An 18,915-nucleotide genomic window follows, 5' to 3' on the forward strand; every position below is an offset into this window, starting at 1 on the left:
CCAGGAAACAAGGCTGCTACCGAAGCTGCGATCCTAGCACCTCAGCCCACAACTACCTATATTCCCTCTGATGATCTATGTATTGCTGTCTGTCAGGAGGTGGTGTCCCTTTGGCATTGCCAATGGCCTCCCTTCACAGGATTAAGCTCCGGATTATTAAACCTCTCCCAGTGACTTGGACGACCTCCTCTCGGCCCTCCCACTGGGAGGAGGTTATTTTAACTCAGCTGCGTAATGGGCACTGCCTTTTTAGCCATTGTCATTCACTAAGTGGCGCTACCCCACCACTTTGTACACACTGTGCCCAAGTTTTAACCGTCTGCCACTTTCTGATGGAATGTCCATTTTTTGACCTTTTACATTTCCGTTTGAGTTTGCCGTCTGAGTTGTCGGCCGTTTTAGCAAATGATACACAGACTGTTGACTGTGTTTTACTTTTTATATGCCAAGGCAATATGGTGAAGGCCTTTTAATTTTTTAGGGTTGGATCTCCGTTTGTGTCTGTTGTCATTTTCAGTCCTTTTTCCATGTGCCTGTTTTTACCTGTCTTCTGTTATGTCAGTTGGGATTGACATATAGTCGTTTTTTAACTCCTCACTGTCTTTGAGTTCTATAGTTTTGACTTGGGCATGTGTGACCCCAGTTGTTTGTGCACCCTCAAACAAAACAAAACAAAACAAAACAAGACTTCCACATGGTACAACATTATTCTTAACTCTAAATCACTCATTTCCAGCCATTCACTGTCCAGGTATCACTCTCTATACCACTTAGTGTCATTTAGCACAGACTAAAGAAATGTATGGCCTATGAGAACTGCTCAACCATTGTGCCCCATTCTTTTTAAATCCCTACACACAGTCATTGTGCTAGATGGACTGCTGGTAACACTTTGTAATTCACTAGTGATCTCTTCCACCGATTTCATGTTTTTTCTGTAACCACAAACCATTCTGCTTTTACTTCATCTTTACTAACAACACAACACTCCCTTCATCCTTTTATGATGGCAGATCTGCATTACAGTGGTTAATTCTGCATTACAAAGGGGTGTTCTGATAGTGTATCTGAGCTAAAGTTCAGAGGCATGTTATGTGTGTCAAGTGTGTTTTCATTAACCAAGTTTTTAGAGCAAGCAAAAATAAATGTTTTTGTTACGTAAATTTTAAATGCTTGTAGCTACAGTTCAACTCCAATAACATTCAGGTTTAAAAGTCCAATAGTGTTAGTTTTCAAAATTCACATGTCTGTCATACTGTCTTTGAATTCATTGGACAAATATCAGATTTCTTACCCATTTTTTTTCCCTAGTGGGCTTATTTTGACAATAATCAAAAGTTAATGCACTGAAAAATGCTCTGCTGTATATCAAAATGGCAACACCCTGAAGAGGACATGCAACATACGTAAAATTCATTTTAAGTGTACTACATGTTGGGATATGCAACTGATAAGTGTTTCACCCCAACCACATGAGGAATAATGCCATCTACCATATTTAAGGATATATTATGCTGCAGTGCTCTCATTCAGATACACATTAAAGTGTTGTTTGTTTGTGAGAAAATCATATTGTGCTTAGTGTAAAGAAGGGAACGTGTACCAGCATGTCAGAATTAAATGGTGACAGGATCATGGCCTATTTAGACTATAGCTTATCATCCTCAAATATTGCTGTTTGCAATTGTGTGCAATCCCATGACAGTCATGCAAATGTATTTAGTCCAAGCAGTGTCAGATTTTAGTAGCCCCTCATGACTAGTGCCCAAGAAGGCAGAGACATTATTAACATCAGCATGTAGTATCATACAACCACATCACATAAGCTGAGTCATGAAATGCTCTTGTTTGCTGCAAGACAAATATTCACATTGGTCTTCTCATGACATTTGAAGCAGTACTGTCTTCATAGCAACTCTTGTGTCTTCCCTTGACATGGCAGTAGAGACCACATCAACAGTGGTGCACCCAGTGAAAACAGTGGACACGAGAGTGGTGTGACCTCACCTTTCTCTCTGAATCCCTGTGCCTTAATGGATGTATCCATGTATGGATAAGGAGAACAAACATTGTCATATTGCATTTGCCATTGACATAAGGGCCAAGCATCTTGTGTGATGGTATGTGATGCCCTTGTGTACACAACACATTGCATTCTGGTAGGCATAGGTGGTTATTTGGACTGCAGCTATTACATTTCAGATATGTCAAGGCCAATGGCTGTGCTCCATCATAGAGATGTTCATGACACAAGATTATACATTGCTCCTGCTATCCTGACCTATCTCAGTACAGAGGGTTTTCAGGTGTTGCTCTGTCCAACACAATCTCCTGATACCTCATCCATTGAAAACATCTGGTCGTGGGTTGTGAGAAACTGACATGGTACAGCTCACCAGCCAGTGCAGTTGATAAACTGTGGCACACAACTGAAGCAGCACAGAGTTACATTGCTGCTAGCTGTGCTGCATGCTACGCAGAGTAGTGATTAGGAACATGAGCTGGTGTGCTGTGGGCCGCCAGTCCAAATTTAACCACCAGCAAACACGTGTTATTTAGTGTTTATCATTTCTAAACGGTTCTCAAAATTTCTTTTGTTTGTAATGTTTGCATGTTCTGGGATATTCATAATTTGTATAAATAGCAGCACTCTGTGTCCAAGATACAGTTCAACACTGCCTGCACATTTATGTCCATAATAAACAAGTGTTCTATGATAAGTGTAGTACTACATTGATGGCACAGGATTTGCATTTGGTCTTCATTGCGGTTACAATGTGGCAATACTCCTATATCTCTCACCCTAGATTGGTTCAAATCAATACCCAGCTGGGACGGAGCTGTTGTTACTGTCAGATGCGATAGGTGCTAAATTTTGCACCCTGTACACCCCCATATCACCTACAAATTAATTCTTGTAACTCTGTTGTACTCTACATATGCAAATAAGTAAAATTTTATTTTCTATCCTTCTTCGTATCACAGTGTTAATTGCCAGCAGTGTACCTACTACTTCTACTGATGTTCATAATGAGTTCCCACATATTCTATAGATATTTCTACTGTAATGAAGAAAACTTCCATACTGTATTATTTATTTATGGTAGTGTTCTTAAATGTTTCTCATTGCTGTATTGCAGATCGAATTCTTTGTATAGTAATTCATTGCCCAATGGTATTACACCACCTGAAATGCAACAAGATATTCAGAATGTGCTACCACAAGAGGAAATTCCAAAGCGTTACAGAGAGGCTATCATTCATTACAGCAAGGTACAGTGTGTTTTAATGTTGTTTTTCAGTGTAAAACTGTGTGTAAATTGAAAGCACTTCACAAACAGTGGTTATGAATATGGATTCTGTAACCTTATATGAGAAGGAAAGTTGCTACTCACCATATAGAGGAGATGCAGTGTGGTTTCAGTTGCATGAGACTGCAGTCCTGTGTGTGAGTTGGTGTTTGCGTGCGTGCGTGCGTGCGTGTGTGCGTGTGTGTGAGAGGGAGAGATAGAGAGAGAGAGAGAGAGAGAGAGAGAGAGAAAGGGGGGGGGGAGGAGGAGGCACACGCGTGCACCTGTATGTGTCTATTGTTGACGAAGGCCGTAGTGGTCGAAAGCTTTAATTGTGAGAGTCTTTTTGCTGTACATATCTGCGGCTCAGCATATCCGCTATATTGTGAGTAGCAACATCCCTCCTCGTATAGTGTTACATTCCATCCTGGATTTTCCATTGTTTGATTCTGCAACCTTGATATGTATTTCAGTTGTACGGTAGCTAATAATATCTATAGCATTTTTGATAGGCATATTTACAGGGACCAATGAAATGAGTGATTACCATACTCAACATCTGCGACAATTACAATGCTCTGGCAGCACAAAACTTAAATGTTGAGTGCATCTTAATTGGAAAAAAATGTTCCTTCTCATGAAGGTGAAGTGGGTGACATTATAATTTTGATGGTAGCCCACATAGAATCTACATTCAAGGGTAGCTTTTGCCAAACATAGGGCATTGTTTGATGTTTGGATTAGTTTATGTATGGAGAGAAACTGGGTTGTCAAAGAACAGTATGTGATAGATTTATAATGTTGTGTGTCATAAATTTGTGATACAAAATGAAAGTCTAAGAGGGATTAACAAAAGGCAAATTTATATCTTATCATAAATAATGGGAGGAGATGAATGCAGGTAAGAACTTCGTGACTTTTCCATGTAAAAACTGGGGAAAGGTGGGAGGGAGAAAAGCCGAGAAAACCATTCGCAAAATATGAAGTATACACTAATTGTGACTTCACTGGAAGTATTACATTTATGCTGTCCTGATTCCAAGACTAGCCCAAATTTAGTATTGTAGTTCAAACTAAGAGATCTTCCTCTAGTATATATTTTAATTGTTACAGTGTAAGTTTGTTATTTTAATTGTTCTTTCAGTATAATTTGGTTGGCACCCTTAAACAAGGCACTGAAATTTATGCTTTGCTACATTATGATCATTTTGTTGTTGTTAGCATGGGTGATTGTATACTGTTGTTGTTGTTGTTTCAGTTTTGTGGTATGTGGTGTTTATGTTCCACTGAATCAGAAAGAGTAAATGTCTGTCACAGTATTTATGAGAACAGAAGGGTATTTTTTGTTGAAGTTAATGTTGGTATTTCATATACTATTTCCATTTTGTATTTGTAGTGGACTTTGGTTTTCTGTGACACACAGCAGCCGTTTTGAAACTAGTTGTGTAAGATTCTTGTCTTAGCTAGCAATTTAAACCATTTCACTTTCCTCCAAGGCATATACTCAACCTTTGATACATCATGATTTTTAGCAATGTATTTATGAATAATTAAGTTCTCTCACTTTTAAGAAATCCTCATAACATACCGATTGCTCACTTTCACAGAATCTGTTAACATATATTAGCTTCTCTTTTTCTTTAATCATTAATTTCATGGTTTTATCCAAGCAAATTAGGCTTCAGATTTGAGTTACTTGAGATTATTATTTATTGCTTATTTTCTTTGTTTTGAAATTTCTATTAAATATGAATTTTAAGTTATGTCTGTAACATTCATCAGTTCTGCCACTGGTTTTTCTGCTTTTGGCAACAAGGTAGTGCCATGAACAAATAATAGGCAATGACATTATTATATATATTTACAGCTTTGTTATTACATTTGAGAAGTCATAACTTTATCTTGACAAAGTGCCATAAAAAAAAAGAAAAAGAAAAAAAAGCCACCCACCATCTACACTTAAAGAATTAAGTGAAATCAATTTCCTTGGAGTATATCCTGAGTCTTGGACATCATATAACACATTAGTCTCCAGATACCTGTATTCAAGGCAACTGATCTTCCTGCATTCTTCGTGAATCATTCTGTCAGTTGTCTCTCTATTCTGCAACTTAATTTTCTATAAAGTAATTCTTAAATTTGTCTTATGCTAATCTGTGATTATTTGCAGTTCAAAGAAAACTTTTAAGTTGCTGTAATTCGTATGGTATTCTTTCTCAGAATTCTCTACATCTCACTCATATACAGTAGCACCACATAACCATAACTATTGTCTTGTAAAATGACAAATTTGTTTCTTTTCCAGTTTCATGTTTAGGTATGTTTGAATATACTAAGTGTATTCTAGCATCAGTGTGCAGTGGAAGGTATTTCACAGTCATAAAGATGAAAACTGAGTACCTGCTTCAGAATTTGCCATGTAATTGCACGATGTAATTAAAACTGTAATTCCAGATAAAGTTCTTTCTCTCCCTCTCTTGTCTCTCCCCACGTACATACCACTTTGAATTACGAGGAGGGTGAGGATGCAAAAGGTCATTTTCCTAAGCAGAAAAAGAGTGGTGGCTTGAAAGCCAATCAAATGTCCTGAACTATCAAGTCTGTTTGTGTGTCTCACATCAGTCAACTATAATTAAATGTTTTTCTCTTCTCATTTTTGGCTATTGTTTCAAACACAGTAATTCCATTATCATACTAGTAGTATCTACTGGATATTTCTTCTTGTTTTGTGAGATCAGAGTACTGCCCCATGATCATCTTTCTTCCATTCCATTCCACTCTACATTTTGTAAAGATTCACAAGGCATAGTCCATATCAATTCAGGCAGGCTAGGACAAAATGTTACTTTCATAGTCTCGGATGATGTTGAATTTAGCATATGTTAAAATGAAAGACTAAGTAAGGAACACACATTTTTTGGTTTTTTCCAAAAAATTTCGGCACCCCCCGCCCCCACACACACACACACACACACACACACACACACACAAACACACACACACACACACACACACACACACACACACAAACACACTCACTTACTATTTTGAAGATGCACATTTTGTAAAAAATTTTAAAATGCTGTATCTCTGGAAAAGTTGCAAATATTTTGTTGGTTTTTATTTGAAAGATAATTGCTTTATGAATACAGAGAAATCCTCCATTTGGATTTATCTGTCAAAGTTCTTTGACTATAGCATTTTGAACTTTTTTATAATTTGTGGATTTTTTTTCCCCAAAAATACCAATCCATAAAATTTTGTTTTTTTTCTGTTTATTAGTACCATATAGTTCTACATTCCCTGAAAAGGAGAGCTTCCACTTTTATGTTGAATAGGTTTTATAAACATTTGAAATTTTTGGCATACATGAAACCTGTTTTATTACCACATTATCACATAACAGGCTCATAAAAATCAAAACCTAGCCAGATTTAACATAATTTTAGTTTTGAAAGATGAGTAAGAGACTCATTTCTCAAGCATTTTAAATGGTTCCAAAATGTATGTAATAGGTCCAAAGACTTAAAGGTTTCAATTTATACAACATCTGTGCACTCAATTTTGTACTGAAATTAGCTAGTCAGAGAAGTAAAAATCTGTTCCACTGCTTCAGTATCTTCCTTTGGTATAGAGTGATTCCTTCCTGTTGAACCAACAAGAACTGGAGCACTTGCAGTCTTCAATATATTGTAAACAGAAAGTGAGAACTGATGGTGTTGTTGCTATCCTTCAGCTGGAAACCTATATCCAGCAGCTGGTCCATGTGGTGTCATAAAGTTCACTACAATTTCGTTTTACTCATAACTGGTGTCTATAATCATTGTAATCCACTAGCCACAGTAATACACACATGCCACAAATGTCCCCCTTCTCAGGTTGTGAATCTGAATATTAGCCTGTTTGTTCTGAGGTGTTGGCCTAACGAACAAAATTTCTTCTTTCTTGCTCTTTAAAGTGCACGCAATATGAGTTTGCTCATCACGTTGAGTCCAGAAATGTCTTCTGAATTCCTTTCACAGGAGTAGTTTGTTTGGACTATCCTTTTTTCTGTCATGGAATTCTTCGATTTCCTCTTTGGACAAAAGAATGAGGACTGTGAATGTGTAAGATTTCACGACTCTCATAATATCGTCAGCATTCTGAATTGCAGCTGTATTTGGTCTGGAAAGATCATGTTTCGGAGCACGATGCTTCAACAGACCACCTACACCATCACAAGACCCCTTCCCATGACCAATAGCACTGTATTCCCAGTCAGTTGGCTCAAGTGACATACTCCATTCAAACAGCTGGTAAAGGGTTTTAAAATGACAAGGAGCACCAGCAGAAATAGTTGCAGTTGATGAATTTTGCGCATTACTAGCAAAGCATGTGCTGAGTCACGCCCTGCATCATCACTTATAACTGCAACACTAGTGGTCTTATTTTGAAAATGTGTCAATTCTGTAAAAATTTAAATCTGGTCATTACTCCAATGATACCCTTGTACTTGTGGGAGAGCTACTGACCAGTTCTCAGCAAAATCACTGTGAAACACTAAACATAGTTCTTCAGCCTATACACACCCTTTCACTTCTGAAATGTGTTGTTGCAATTTCTTCAGGTGCTGGTGTGTTACTGCTTTCATTGACCATTTACCAAGTTCATCAATGGAACTGTCAAAGGCAACAGTTTTCTTAATTAGTTTATTTCCTTCCCATGTTGCATATGTAATTTCTGCAGAGTTATATGCTACATCTTCCAGTCCAAGTGTCTGTAAATACAGTCCTCCCTTTCCAGGCAGTCACCACATTCTTGAAACAAACAAGTCTCTCTCTTTACATCACAGACTACTAATGACTTGACATGCCCAACCAAGATGTCATATGTCATGTGCCCAAGTAAGTTCTTCAAAATTACCACACAAAGTTCAAAATTCGCACAGTACACACATAAACAGACATCTCTAGGTGAGTGTGGAACTTCCCACTTAGGTTGTAGTGTATAAAATTTTGATCTTACAATATTGAAGTTGTATAGATGCTCGAGGTGCATGAAAGGGAAGCAGTGGTTGGGAAGGGAGTGGGACAGGGTTGTAGCCTCTCCCCGATGTTATTCAATGTGTATATTGAGCAAGCAGTAAAGGAAACAAAAGAAAAATTTGGAGTAGGTATTAAAATCCAGGGAGAAGAAATAAAAACTTCGAGGTTCGCCGATGACATTGTAATTCTGTCAGAGACAGCAAAGGGCTTGGAAGAGCAGTTGAATGGAATGGACGGTGTCTTGAAAGGAGGATATAAGATGAACATCAACAAAAGCAAAACAAGGCTAATGGAATGTAGTCGAATTAAGTCGGGTGATGCTGAGGGTATTAGATTAGGAAATGAGACGCTTAAAGTAGTAAATGAGTTTTGCTATTTGGGAGCAAAATAACTGATGATGGTCGAAGTAGAGAGGATATAAAATGTAGACTGGCAATGGCAAGGAAATCGTTTCTGAAGAAGAGAAATTTGTTAACATCGAGTATAGATTTAAGTGTCAGGAAGTCATTTCTGAAAGTATTTGTATGGAGTGTAGCCATGTATGGAAGTGAAACATGGGTAATAAATAGTTTGGACAAGAAGAGAATAGAAGCTTTCAAAATGTGGTGCTACAGAAGAATGTTGAAGATTACGTGGGTAGATCACATAACTAATGAGGAAGTATTGAATAGGATTGAGGAGAAGAGAAGTTTGTGCACAACTTGACTAGAAGAAGGGATTGGTTGGTAGGACATGTTCTGAGGCATCAAGGGATCACAAATTTAACATTGGAGGGCAGCGTGGAGGGTAAAAATCGTAGAAGGAGACCAAGAGATGAATACACTAAGCAGATTCAGAAGGATGTAGGTTGCAGTAGGTACTGGGAGATGAAGGAGCTTGCACAGGATAGATTAGCATGGAGAGCTGCATCAAACCAGTCTCAGGACTGAAGACCACAACAACATAGATGCTCTAATAAATTGCAAAAGACCTTCAACTGTTACACTTATAATGTCTCTTTTTCTGGCACTATAGTGAGAACAGTCCCATTTATCTTCCAGGTAAAATGACTGCGGTAGTTGAACTTGAGTTGCTTCCGTAGGAGGATTATAATAGAGATCTGGTTTTCCAAAGACTCTTGCACCTTGTCTCTGTAGGATGCACAATATTCAACAGCTGAATTGTGAAAAATTCCTGGCAAAGAGGAACAAGAGTACTTTGGTTCATTTTCTTCTGAAGGTGGAATGTCTACTTTGAAGAGTGTGGTCAGTTTTGCTGTAGTTGTTCTGAACCTGAACAAACTGTGTTTTTTGTTTGTCTTATGTATCACTCTTTTATGGATATGCAAATAGTCAGCACACGTCACTCTCAGAAGAAATTTCAAACAGTCCTTTTTACAAAACAGACTGCAAGTGTGTCAAATGGCAAATTCCTCACGATAACACAGAACTCGCTGGCTGGCATCATATTTCTTAGAAGCCTCTTCAGTAAACAAATTAGCACAGAACAATAATACAGAGAATGTGAAAAGAAATAACTGCAACAAAGAACGTGAAAAGAAATAACTGCAACAAAGAACGTGAAAAGAAATAACTGCAACAAAGAACGTGAAAAGAAATAACTGCAACAAAGAACGTGAAAAGAAATAACTGCAACAAAGAATGTGAAAAGAAATAACTGCAACAAAGAATGTGAAAAGAAATAACTGCAACAAAGACAATAGAAATAAACATTGTAACAAATAAATTAGTAAGAAACAACTTAAGTGAAGACATACATTACCTTTGAAAGTTTAAAAAATTTTTTTTTAATAAAACCTGTTCAACTTAAAAGTGGAAGCTCTCCTTTATAGAGAATATAGTACTACATGGCACTAATCAATAGAAAAAAATCTAACTTTCCTGCATTGGCATATTTTTCTGTAAATTATAAAAAAAATTCAAAAGGTGACAGTAAAAGAACTTTGACAGATATGTCCAAACAGAGGATACCATTCTAATCATAAAGCAATTATCTTTAAAATAAAATGACTGTAACAAAATATCTAAAACTGTCCCAGAGATAACGTGTTTTAAAAATATTTCCAAAATTTGCTTCTTTGTAATGGTGTTCGTAGTGTCATCTTTGGAGGTCTGTATCTTGGGGCAGGAATTTTTTTGGAGAAAACAAAACATATTGTTTATTACTTACTCCCGAGTTTTAACATACACTAAATTCAATAACATCCAAGACTATGAACGTAACTCCCCTGCCTGAAGTAATACGGATATAGGTCATCATTTGTCTGTTGTGGAATAACAAAATTGTCCACATACAAAATACTACAAAATCTATAATCTCAAAGAGTCTTTGCCCTATTCTCAAAGTTACCCCCACCCCCACCCCACCTACCCCCCACCCCCGTTTTTTCCAAGCAAACAGATGTTAAAAATTTTACACACAGCGGTCATTTATCACCTCTCTTCTAAACTTAATTGCCATTGCCAGTCATTTTACTCAGTGAAATATAGATTGTAACATCTGTGTTCTGTAACTTAATCTGTTGTTCTGTGTGCTCATTTTAGAAGTCTCACTCTATTACTTAGTTATTAAAGGCAATGTTGGCTGTGTTCAACAGATCAGCTGGTTACATTGATGTTTATTGCACTGGTATCATAATTATGTCGCATGTGAAATATTTCGGTTACTAGATATTTTATCAGAAACCTTCATGGTGTTGACTTGGCTCTCCCACAAGCTTGTGTTTGTTAATTATTTGAGGATATTAAATATAATTTTGCCATTTTGAGTTAAACTCATTAATATTGTTGTTCTTCTGTCAGAATGTATTATTAATAACAGATTCCAGAGGAGAATTATTATATTGCAAGGCTATTGTGTGTGTATATAATTGTTTTAAAAAATACCTACAACATGGTTGTGTTTGAAAAAGTCACACACACAGAGTTCCAGTTATTTTCCTATTGAAAGTATTTTGCCTTAATATGTAATCAACCCAAAAAATCACTGTAGGAAACCAAAAATGAAAATACTCAAAACATAGTAATTTAATTATGTTTGTGTCCCAGCTGATTATTCATGTAGCAAAATGAACTGAACCAAGTTTTTTTTTAGGAAATCCGTGACAAAGTTTCTCTCATTTAGCCATCTGACAAAAATTTAAAACTTTCTACCTTAGTTAATTTATTCTGTTATAATTTATTTTCTGTTATGGATTTTGTTTACAAAAGTGAACAGGCTGTACCTTTTCAGAGTCAGAATAACTGCATTTCTGGCAAATCTTCAATGATTTTAATAAAAATGTTACAGTTTTTTCTTCGAGTTTTTCCTGTGGCTAATTTTTATTACCGAGGAAAACAGCTAATTCTGATATTTGTAGTGAAATAAAATGTTAGATCATTCACATGCTGAGAAGGTACCATATGAACAAAGCTCCTGAAATCTGTGATGGGATTTTTACGATGTAACTATCAAGGCACATGAATTTTCTTATTTCCTGCCTCTCTCTCTCTCTCTCTCTCTCTCTCTCTCTCTCTCTCTCTCTCTCTCTGTCTCTCTTTTTTTTTAAAAAAAAAATATATAACAGTTATGCATGCCAAGCACTACACCAGAAATCTATAGAATCTCTACAACAGGAAGCTGTGAGTGAAGAAATCAGGCCTCTTGAATGCCTCTCAAAAGGTTGCGGCTTGTGGAGGCTTCTCATTGAAAATAATAATAATAATAATAACGGCAGCGAAGGCGGAGAAGATGGACTTCGGTGCGGGGGAGCTGGCGGAAGAGGCAGTCTCTTGTCAAAGGCCAAAATGGACAGAGGGCACGACGGTTCCACATGTTAGTGGCGGCACCCCGACAGTGTCTGTTCCACATGTTAGTGGCGGCTGAATAAATAATATTCCAGGCCAACAACCTGTTCTTACTTTGAGAATTCAGGGATGACCTTGGATTCCCTACAATTTACAGCTTCAAGTCGCAATATGGAAAGTTCGCACAATGGATGCTCTACCCCAGGTGGTAACTCTGATGAGGAATCCACCGTTACATCATGTAATGCAATGGGACCTAGGATTCTGGGGAGTCCCAACATTTGCAGTGAAGAAAAGATGAAATATATAGAAAAGCCTTCCAAGTTTCAGTTCAAGAAGAAATACTACTTTGGAACCTTAAATATAAATTCTCTTCTGAAAACTGGGAAACAAAAGGAATTAGAATTATTTCTGCAGAAGAACGATATACAGATTATAGTAGTTCAGGAAACATGATTCTTAGATGAGGATGTAGTTGATACACAACATTATAGAATTTGTGAAGGGAAACCAGCAGTGAGAATAACGGAAAACATGCCGATGTTTGGAACAGCATGTTATGTAAACAAAAAAATCGTGGATAGTGTAACAGAATCCAGATCAAATTCAGAAAGGATATCCATGTTAACAATGAAGTGCAAGAATAAAAGTTACACCCTCATAAACTGTCATGCACCTATAAATGCTGACAGCAGAAGAAATCTGGAGAAAGTAAGTAAATTCTGGGATCTTTTAGAATCTTAAATTTCTATCATACCTAAAAAGAACGTTAAAATACTTCTTGGTGACTTCAATGTGCAAATTGGGAGGGAAAAGAAATTTAGAATTATTGTAGGTGAATATTCAGCACACTCAAGAACAAACAGAAATGATGAAAGACTAATCAACATGTGTAAAATGTTCCAGTTAAAACTCATGTCCACACATTTCTGCAAACTGCCAAGAAAAGCCAAAACCTGGAGACATCCAAATCCAAACCTAGGCGAATTTCAAGTGGATCACGTAGCCATATCTAAAAGGAACATCACGGAAATTATGAATTTTAAAATAGTCAGAAATGGGGAATTCGATTCAGATCATTCTCTCTCTAAGATTAAAATAAAATTTCTCCCATCTAAACCAAAAAAAGGTGACCAAGAAAGTGATCAGATACAACACCACTACAGCTAATATTACAAAAGAAAATATAGAAAAATTTAGAGAAGAAATTGAGACAAGTAAAGAAGGTGATTGGCGTGAACTCCAGATGAAAATAACTCAAGCAGCAGAGAAAACTTTAGGATTAGCCAAGAATAAAAAGAAGACATGGTGGAATGAGGAATGTGAAGAAGCACTAATACAAAGAGCTCAAAAATGGAGACATTCGAAAAAAGAGGAAGACCTTGAACAATTCAGACAACAACGAAAAGAAACATCAAAAATAATCTGGAAAATCAAAAGGAACTTTGAAAATTGTCAGCTTACTGAAATAGAAGAAAATTTCACCAAAAATAATTCTAGAAATTTTTACCAAACCTTTAAGCACATACTTAAAGGATATCAGGCACCAAGTATTTGTTTCAAAGATGAAAATGGCAAAATAGGATTAAATAATAAAGAAAATTGTGGAATTATAGCAATTTTTTTTGAAAAGTTGTTAAACTGTCCAGTTCCAATAGATAAATTTGAATTGCCAGTGACACCTCAAAATCTAGAGGAAGATTTCCCACCAACAGAGCTAGAAATTCATGAAGCCATCAAAACACTCAAAAACAATAAAGCAAGTGGTGAAGACTCCATTACAGCAGAATTATTGAAGTGGTCAGAACCAAAAATCATACAGGGTCTACAGCTGCTATTTGAGAACATTTGGAAAACTGAAAAGATTCCAATTGAATGGAAAACAGCATTAATCCACCCGCTACATAAAAAGGGAGACAAACAAAATGTCAGTAATTACAGAGGAGTGTCACTTCTGCCAGTGGCATACAAAATATCATAAAAAATTCTCCTCAACAGAGTGGTAGATAATTTAGACAAACAACTAGGAGAATATCAGGGTGGCTTTCGAAAGGGAAGATCCTGTGCAGAACAAATTTTTAACTTAAAGTCAATAATTCACCATAGAATGTTAACCAGCAAACCAATACTAGTGTCATTTATAGATTTCAAGAAAGCATTTGATTGCATAGACAGAGAAATGATAGACAAGGTCATTAGAGAATTTGGTGTTAAATCAAAACTAGCAAACATAATTCGTGAAACACTAACAGGTACAGTATCTAAAGTCAAATTTATGGGAGAAGTACCTCAGCCTTTTGAAATAAAAACTAGTGTTAGAAAAGGTGATGGTTTATCACCTTTACTGTTTAACTGTGTTCTAGAAAAAATCTGGAATTCGGAGCTAAAAAAATCACAAAATTGAATCAATAACTCTGGGAAGGAAAACAAATGGAATTAAGGTAATCTGCTTGGCTTTTGTGGATGATTTCGCAATACTTTCAGAAAACGTGACAGAAACAGTTACTCAAATAAACATTCTGAAAAAATTTGCAAACAGATCTGGTGTCAAAATTTCAGCTGAAAAAACGAAATTCATGACAAATATAAAAAATGCACCAAAATGCATAGAAACACAAATAGATAAAACAGAGCAGGTAAACTATACAACAGAATGGACTAGAAAAATCTGCAGTAGATGTAAGAATTAACAAAATGGAAAGGGCATATGGTTTGACCAAAAATATTTACAACAAGAAATGTGGTTGGGAGATAAGAAGTAATGAGGAGATCTACAAAAATATAGAGAAAATATCTGCAGTAATGGCCAAATGAAGATTAACCTTTTTTGGACATCTCTTCTGAATGGATGGAAATAGACTAACAAAACAAATACTCCTATATTTCTGGAAGAAAAAATCGACAATAGCATGTAGTACAGAAGTAAGAAAAGATCTTGAAAGAAACAACATCAAAGAATCAGAAATAGTAGAAAGAAACTATTTTAAAAACTAAATACTAAATTTGGAAGGCTTTCAAAGCAGAAGAAATAAAAAATCGGGAACAACATGGACAGAAGAAAGGAAGAGGCTTCATGGAGAGAAAATGAGGGAATACTGGAAAAATAGGAAACAACAACAAAGGAAGAAGAGGAACTGAAGTTGTTAACGGGATCCTAGTTGGGCAATACAATTGTAAAAAAAAAAAAAAAAAAAAAAAAAAAAAAAAAAAGGGGGGGGGGGCATTGAATGTATAGGTAGAAAAGTACTTCTGAGCGTCAAAAGCTATGTTTATCTAAATATTACATTATGATAAACATGAGTAGCAACAATTTGATTCATTACTTACTTAAAACAATTGAGAATTATGCACGCATACAGTGAATTTACACAATTACTAATCTTACCAAGAGGCATACAAATAGCATGTTCTCATCCCCTCAAGTTAGAAATTTGAAAACATACTCGCTGGCCATGAAGCACCTGAATTTGCCCTTGTCAGTTGCAGTCTTGTGCAGTGACCCACATGTAGAGTGAAGAAATCGACAAAGTACTTTGCTAGTTTGTATGTTAGTAAATCAGTCATGGATGCAGTGAGGTTTAGGGGTGCCCATGACTGCTGACAGTGATGGTCATGAGAATATGTGATAACAAGAGGACTGCACTCCAGATGGCCATGTGGCACTACTGAGAGGGAAGGTGGCTCAGGCACTTTGTTCTGCATCTGTGGCAGCAATTTGAGCAGCAGTGGGCACCTCAGTGACAGACTGAACTGTTAAGTATCGGTCACTTCAAGTACAGCTCTGAGCCAAATGCCTGGTAAAGTGCATTCCTCTGATCCCAAACCACTGCCGTTTGCAACTTCAGTGGTATCAAGTGCAAACTCTTTGGAGGGCAGGGTTCAGGTCTGTCGTGTTTTTTGATGGAAAGGTGGTTCTGCCTTGATGCCAGTGATGCCCTCATGTTGATTAGGATGATGTCAGTTTAGGGCCTGCAACTGACCTGTCTGCTTGCTAGACACACTGGGCCTACTACACATGGAGGTATGGTTCGGGGTGCAGTTTCGTATGACAGCAGAAGCACTCTTGTGGCTATCACACACACCCAGACTGCAGATTTGTACATGGGTCTGGTGATTCAACTTATTGTGCTGCCATACATGAACAGCATTCTAGGGAGTGTTTCCCAACAGGATAATGCTTGCCCACAAACTGCAGTTGTAACACAACCTTCCCTGCAATGTGTCAACACATTGTCTTGGCCTGCTCTACCACCATATCTGTCTCCGATCAAGCATACATGGGACATCATCAGTCAACAACTCCAGTGTTATCCACAAAGAGCACTCACTGTCCCTCTATTGACCGACCAAGTGCAACAGGCATGGAACCCCATCATACAAACTCACATGTGGTACCTGTCCAACACAATGCATTCACGTTTGCATGCTTGCATTCAACATTCCGGTCATTACATGGATTATTAATGTACCAGCATTTCACATTTGCAATGGCTTATATTACATTAATATTAACCTGTGATCTTGCAATGTTAATCACTTAAATATGTTACCTAGCTCAAAGTATTCCTGAAATTTCATTACTCTTTGTTAATTATTTTTGGCATTGTGTGAGTGTGTGTGTCTTTTTTTCCAGTGAATGTTCAGAGTTCAGTAAACTATCATGGTACACACAAATCTGGTTGACCTTAGATTATTTGGTTGATGAGTTATTTCACAGTCTCTCAATTGTTGGCATTACACACTGTTCTCATCAATGTGTGTCTTGTACATCACGACACACGCAGCTCTAAAATTTCTCCACCTGTTGTCCACAAAACCACAGAAGTGCCATTAGTGCTCTCACAATACACTTTCATTACAAAAGTATGTGGAGTATTCACAAACTTAACTGTTTCAGAAATACTACACTCACACACCACACCACCCCACCCCACCCCACCCCTTCCCTGGCCTAGTAGCTAACAAGGTACCTATTTGGAACTTTAACTGTGACAGCAAGAAGCCAAATGTGGTACAGGCAACCTAAGTATTTTTTTTTTTTACAATGATTAGTACATTTCATGGGACATGTATGTATGTGAGCACAATAATTTGTTATTTTGTGAACAAATTTGTCTGACCATGACATACTGATATATTGAGATATTTCTGCTACATCTGAAATCTAAAATCTGTGGTTTCAGTTACTAATTATTCATATAGTGCACTTCTCTGTACCATATTATGTCATTTTAAATATTTAATTTTCTTCTTCTTTTCAGTATCAAAATGCTGGCGTTATTGAAACTGAGGCATGCTTTAAAGCAGCCAGAGTAGCTGTTGAACAAGGATATACGTTGCAAGCTGCATCGTTTCTCCAAAATGTCATTTTTATTAACTTACCATTAAATGAGCAAGAAAAGGTATTACTATGCAAGAGAAAAACATTTTTATAAGATAAATTGCGTGTCAGTAATTATGTAGATGTAACCACCTGCTAGTGAGTATATACAGTAGTTACGTATCATTGAATGCAATACATAAAAAAATTCACAAAAATCGTTGTCGTTATTTGTATGGTCATTTTACAGTCTTATGCAAGGACTTTATTTATAAATTATTAAATACATGTCACAAATACATAATATAAATAAATAAACAAACAAACACTCAAAAATTTTATGACTGAATATTTAGGTCTCTCTCAGTCCACAGATGTTAGCGTCACCAAATGCAGTTCGCTGAGCTCACCAACAAATTTTAATTATAAACACTTTTCACTTAGGCACTCCATAGTTTCCTGGGAAGACCGAATCCATTCACACATTTAATAGGACAAGTAATAATGTGATAATTTTCTCGAGGGAACTTTTGCCAGACCTCTTTCCATTCTTAGCACAAATCACATACAAATCGCACATTTTGCACGGACCAGGGTGGTATTCTGGATTTAAATCTGCAGGCAGGTATATTCTATAGCTGGTTACACAGAAGTGAGTTCTGATGAGTAATACACTTTTGGAACTCTTACACATGCTGCTTCTCATCTAATGGATGGTGGTGCAATATTACAAAATACAGACAGCCGCAGAAATGGTACTGATTTAGTAGTGCCACTTTTTAGTCTCATTGCATTATTTAGTTTAGTATTGACCATGGTCACTACAAAAATTGCCGAAAGCATACACAAACCTCGAGACATTTTTAGGTGAAATGTTACATGAATACTTAAGAACAGTTTAAATTTTCAAAATCCTGCCATTGACTTCAGTATACTTATCAGCTCTCAACTTTGAGTGTGGTTGCTATTATGGTGTCTTGAGATGCATTTGAGAGGGTAACATGTGTAGTGTATATCTAGTTTGTTTTGGTGTATCCAATCCATCTGTCAGGGAGTGGCAAATTTTGAGTTTCATGATGATGGAATCTTCAGGGGCTGCGCTGTGCCAAAATAACATATCTTGTAGCCAACGGGACTTCTTCCAATAACTGTTACAGCTTTGTACATAACACTAATAAAATGATTTGAGAAAATAACAGGCACACTTATCTGTTTGCATATCACTCCACATGACAGATTTACTAAGTACTGTGTTGAAAATCCAACTGTTGTGCTGTATCAGTTTGATTTAATTTAATTTGTAATTGGTGTATTGAGAAATAAGTGCAGCAACCAATAACTTTAAACACTATTTATTCTACTCATTATTGATTTCTACCAGCAAAGCTAAATTTCATGTGGGGTACATTCTCCAAACTGCAATTTTTGTGATGGAGGCCATCTTATCAAACTTGAGTTAACAAAAAGATATTTTGGTACACATTCTCACACTTTGG

The 18,915-nt window shown here is 36.6% G+C and overlaps 1 protein-coding gene across 3 annotated transcripts in view; it reads left to right on the forward strand.

Annotated features, from left to right (window-relative positions):
- The window catches only part of LOC126457899 (protein brunelleschi), a 245,512-nt gene that overhangs the window by 72,278 nt on the left and 154,319 nt on the right, over positions 1-18,915 (forward strand). For all 3 annotated transcript variants that reach the window (XM_050094572.1, XM_050094573.1, XM_050094571.1), the window contains 2 exons: positions 3,141-3,273; positions 17,361-17,501. In XM_050094572.1, coding sequence (XP_049950529.1) covers positions 3,141-3,273; positions 17,361-17,501 — 274 coding nt within the window. The remainder of the gene's footprint in view (positions 1-3,140; positions 3,274-17,360; positions 17,502-18,915) is intronic.

Source organism: Schistocerca serialis, chromosome 2 (genome assembly GCF_023864345.2).
Source record: "Schistocerca serialis cubense isolate TAMUIC-IGC-003099 chromosome 2, iqSchSeri2.2, whole genome shotgun sequence".
NCBI lineage: Eukaryota > Metazoa > Arthropoda > Insecta > Orthoptera > Acrididae > Schistocerca > Schistocerca serialis.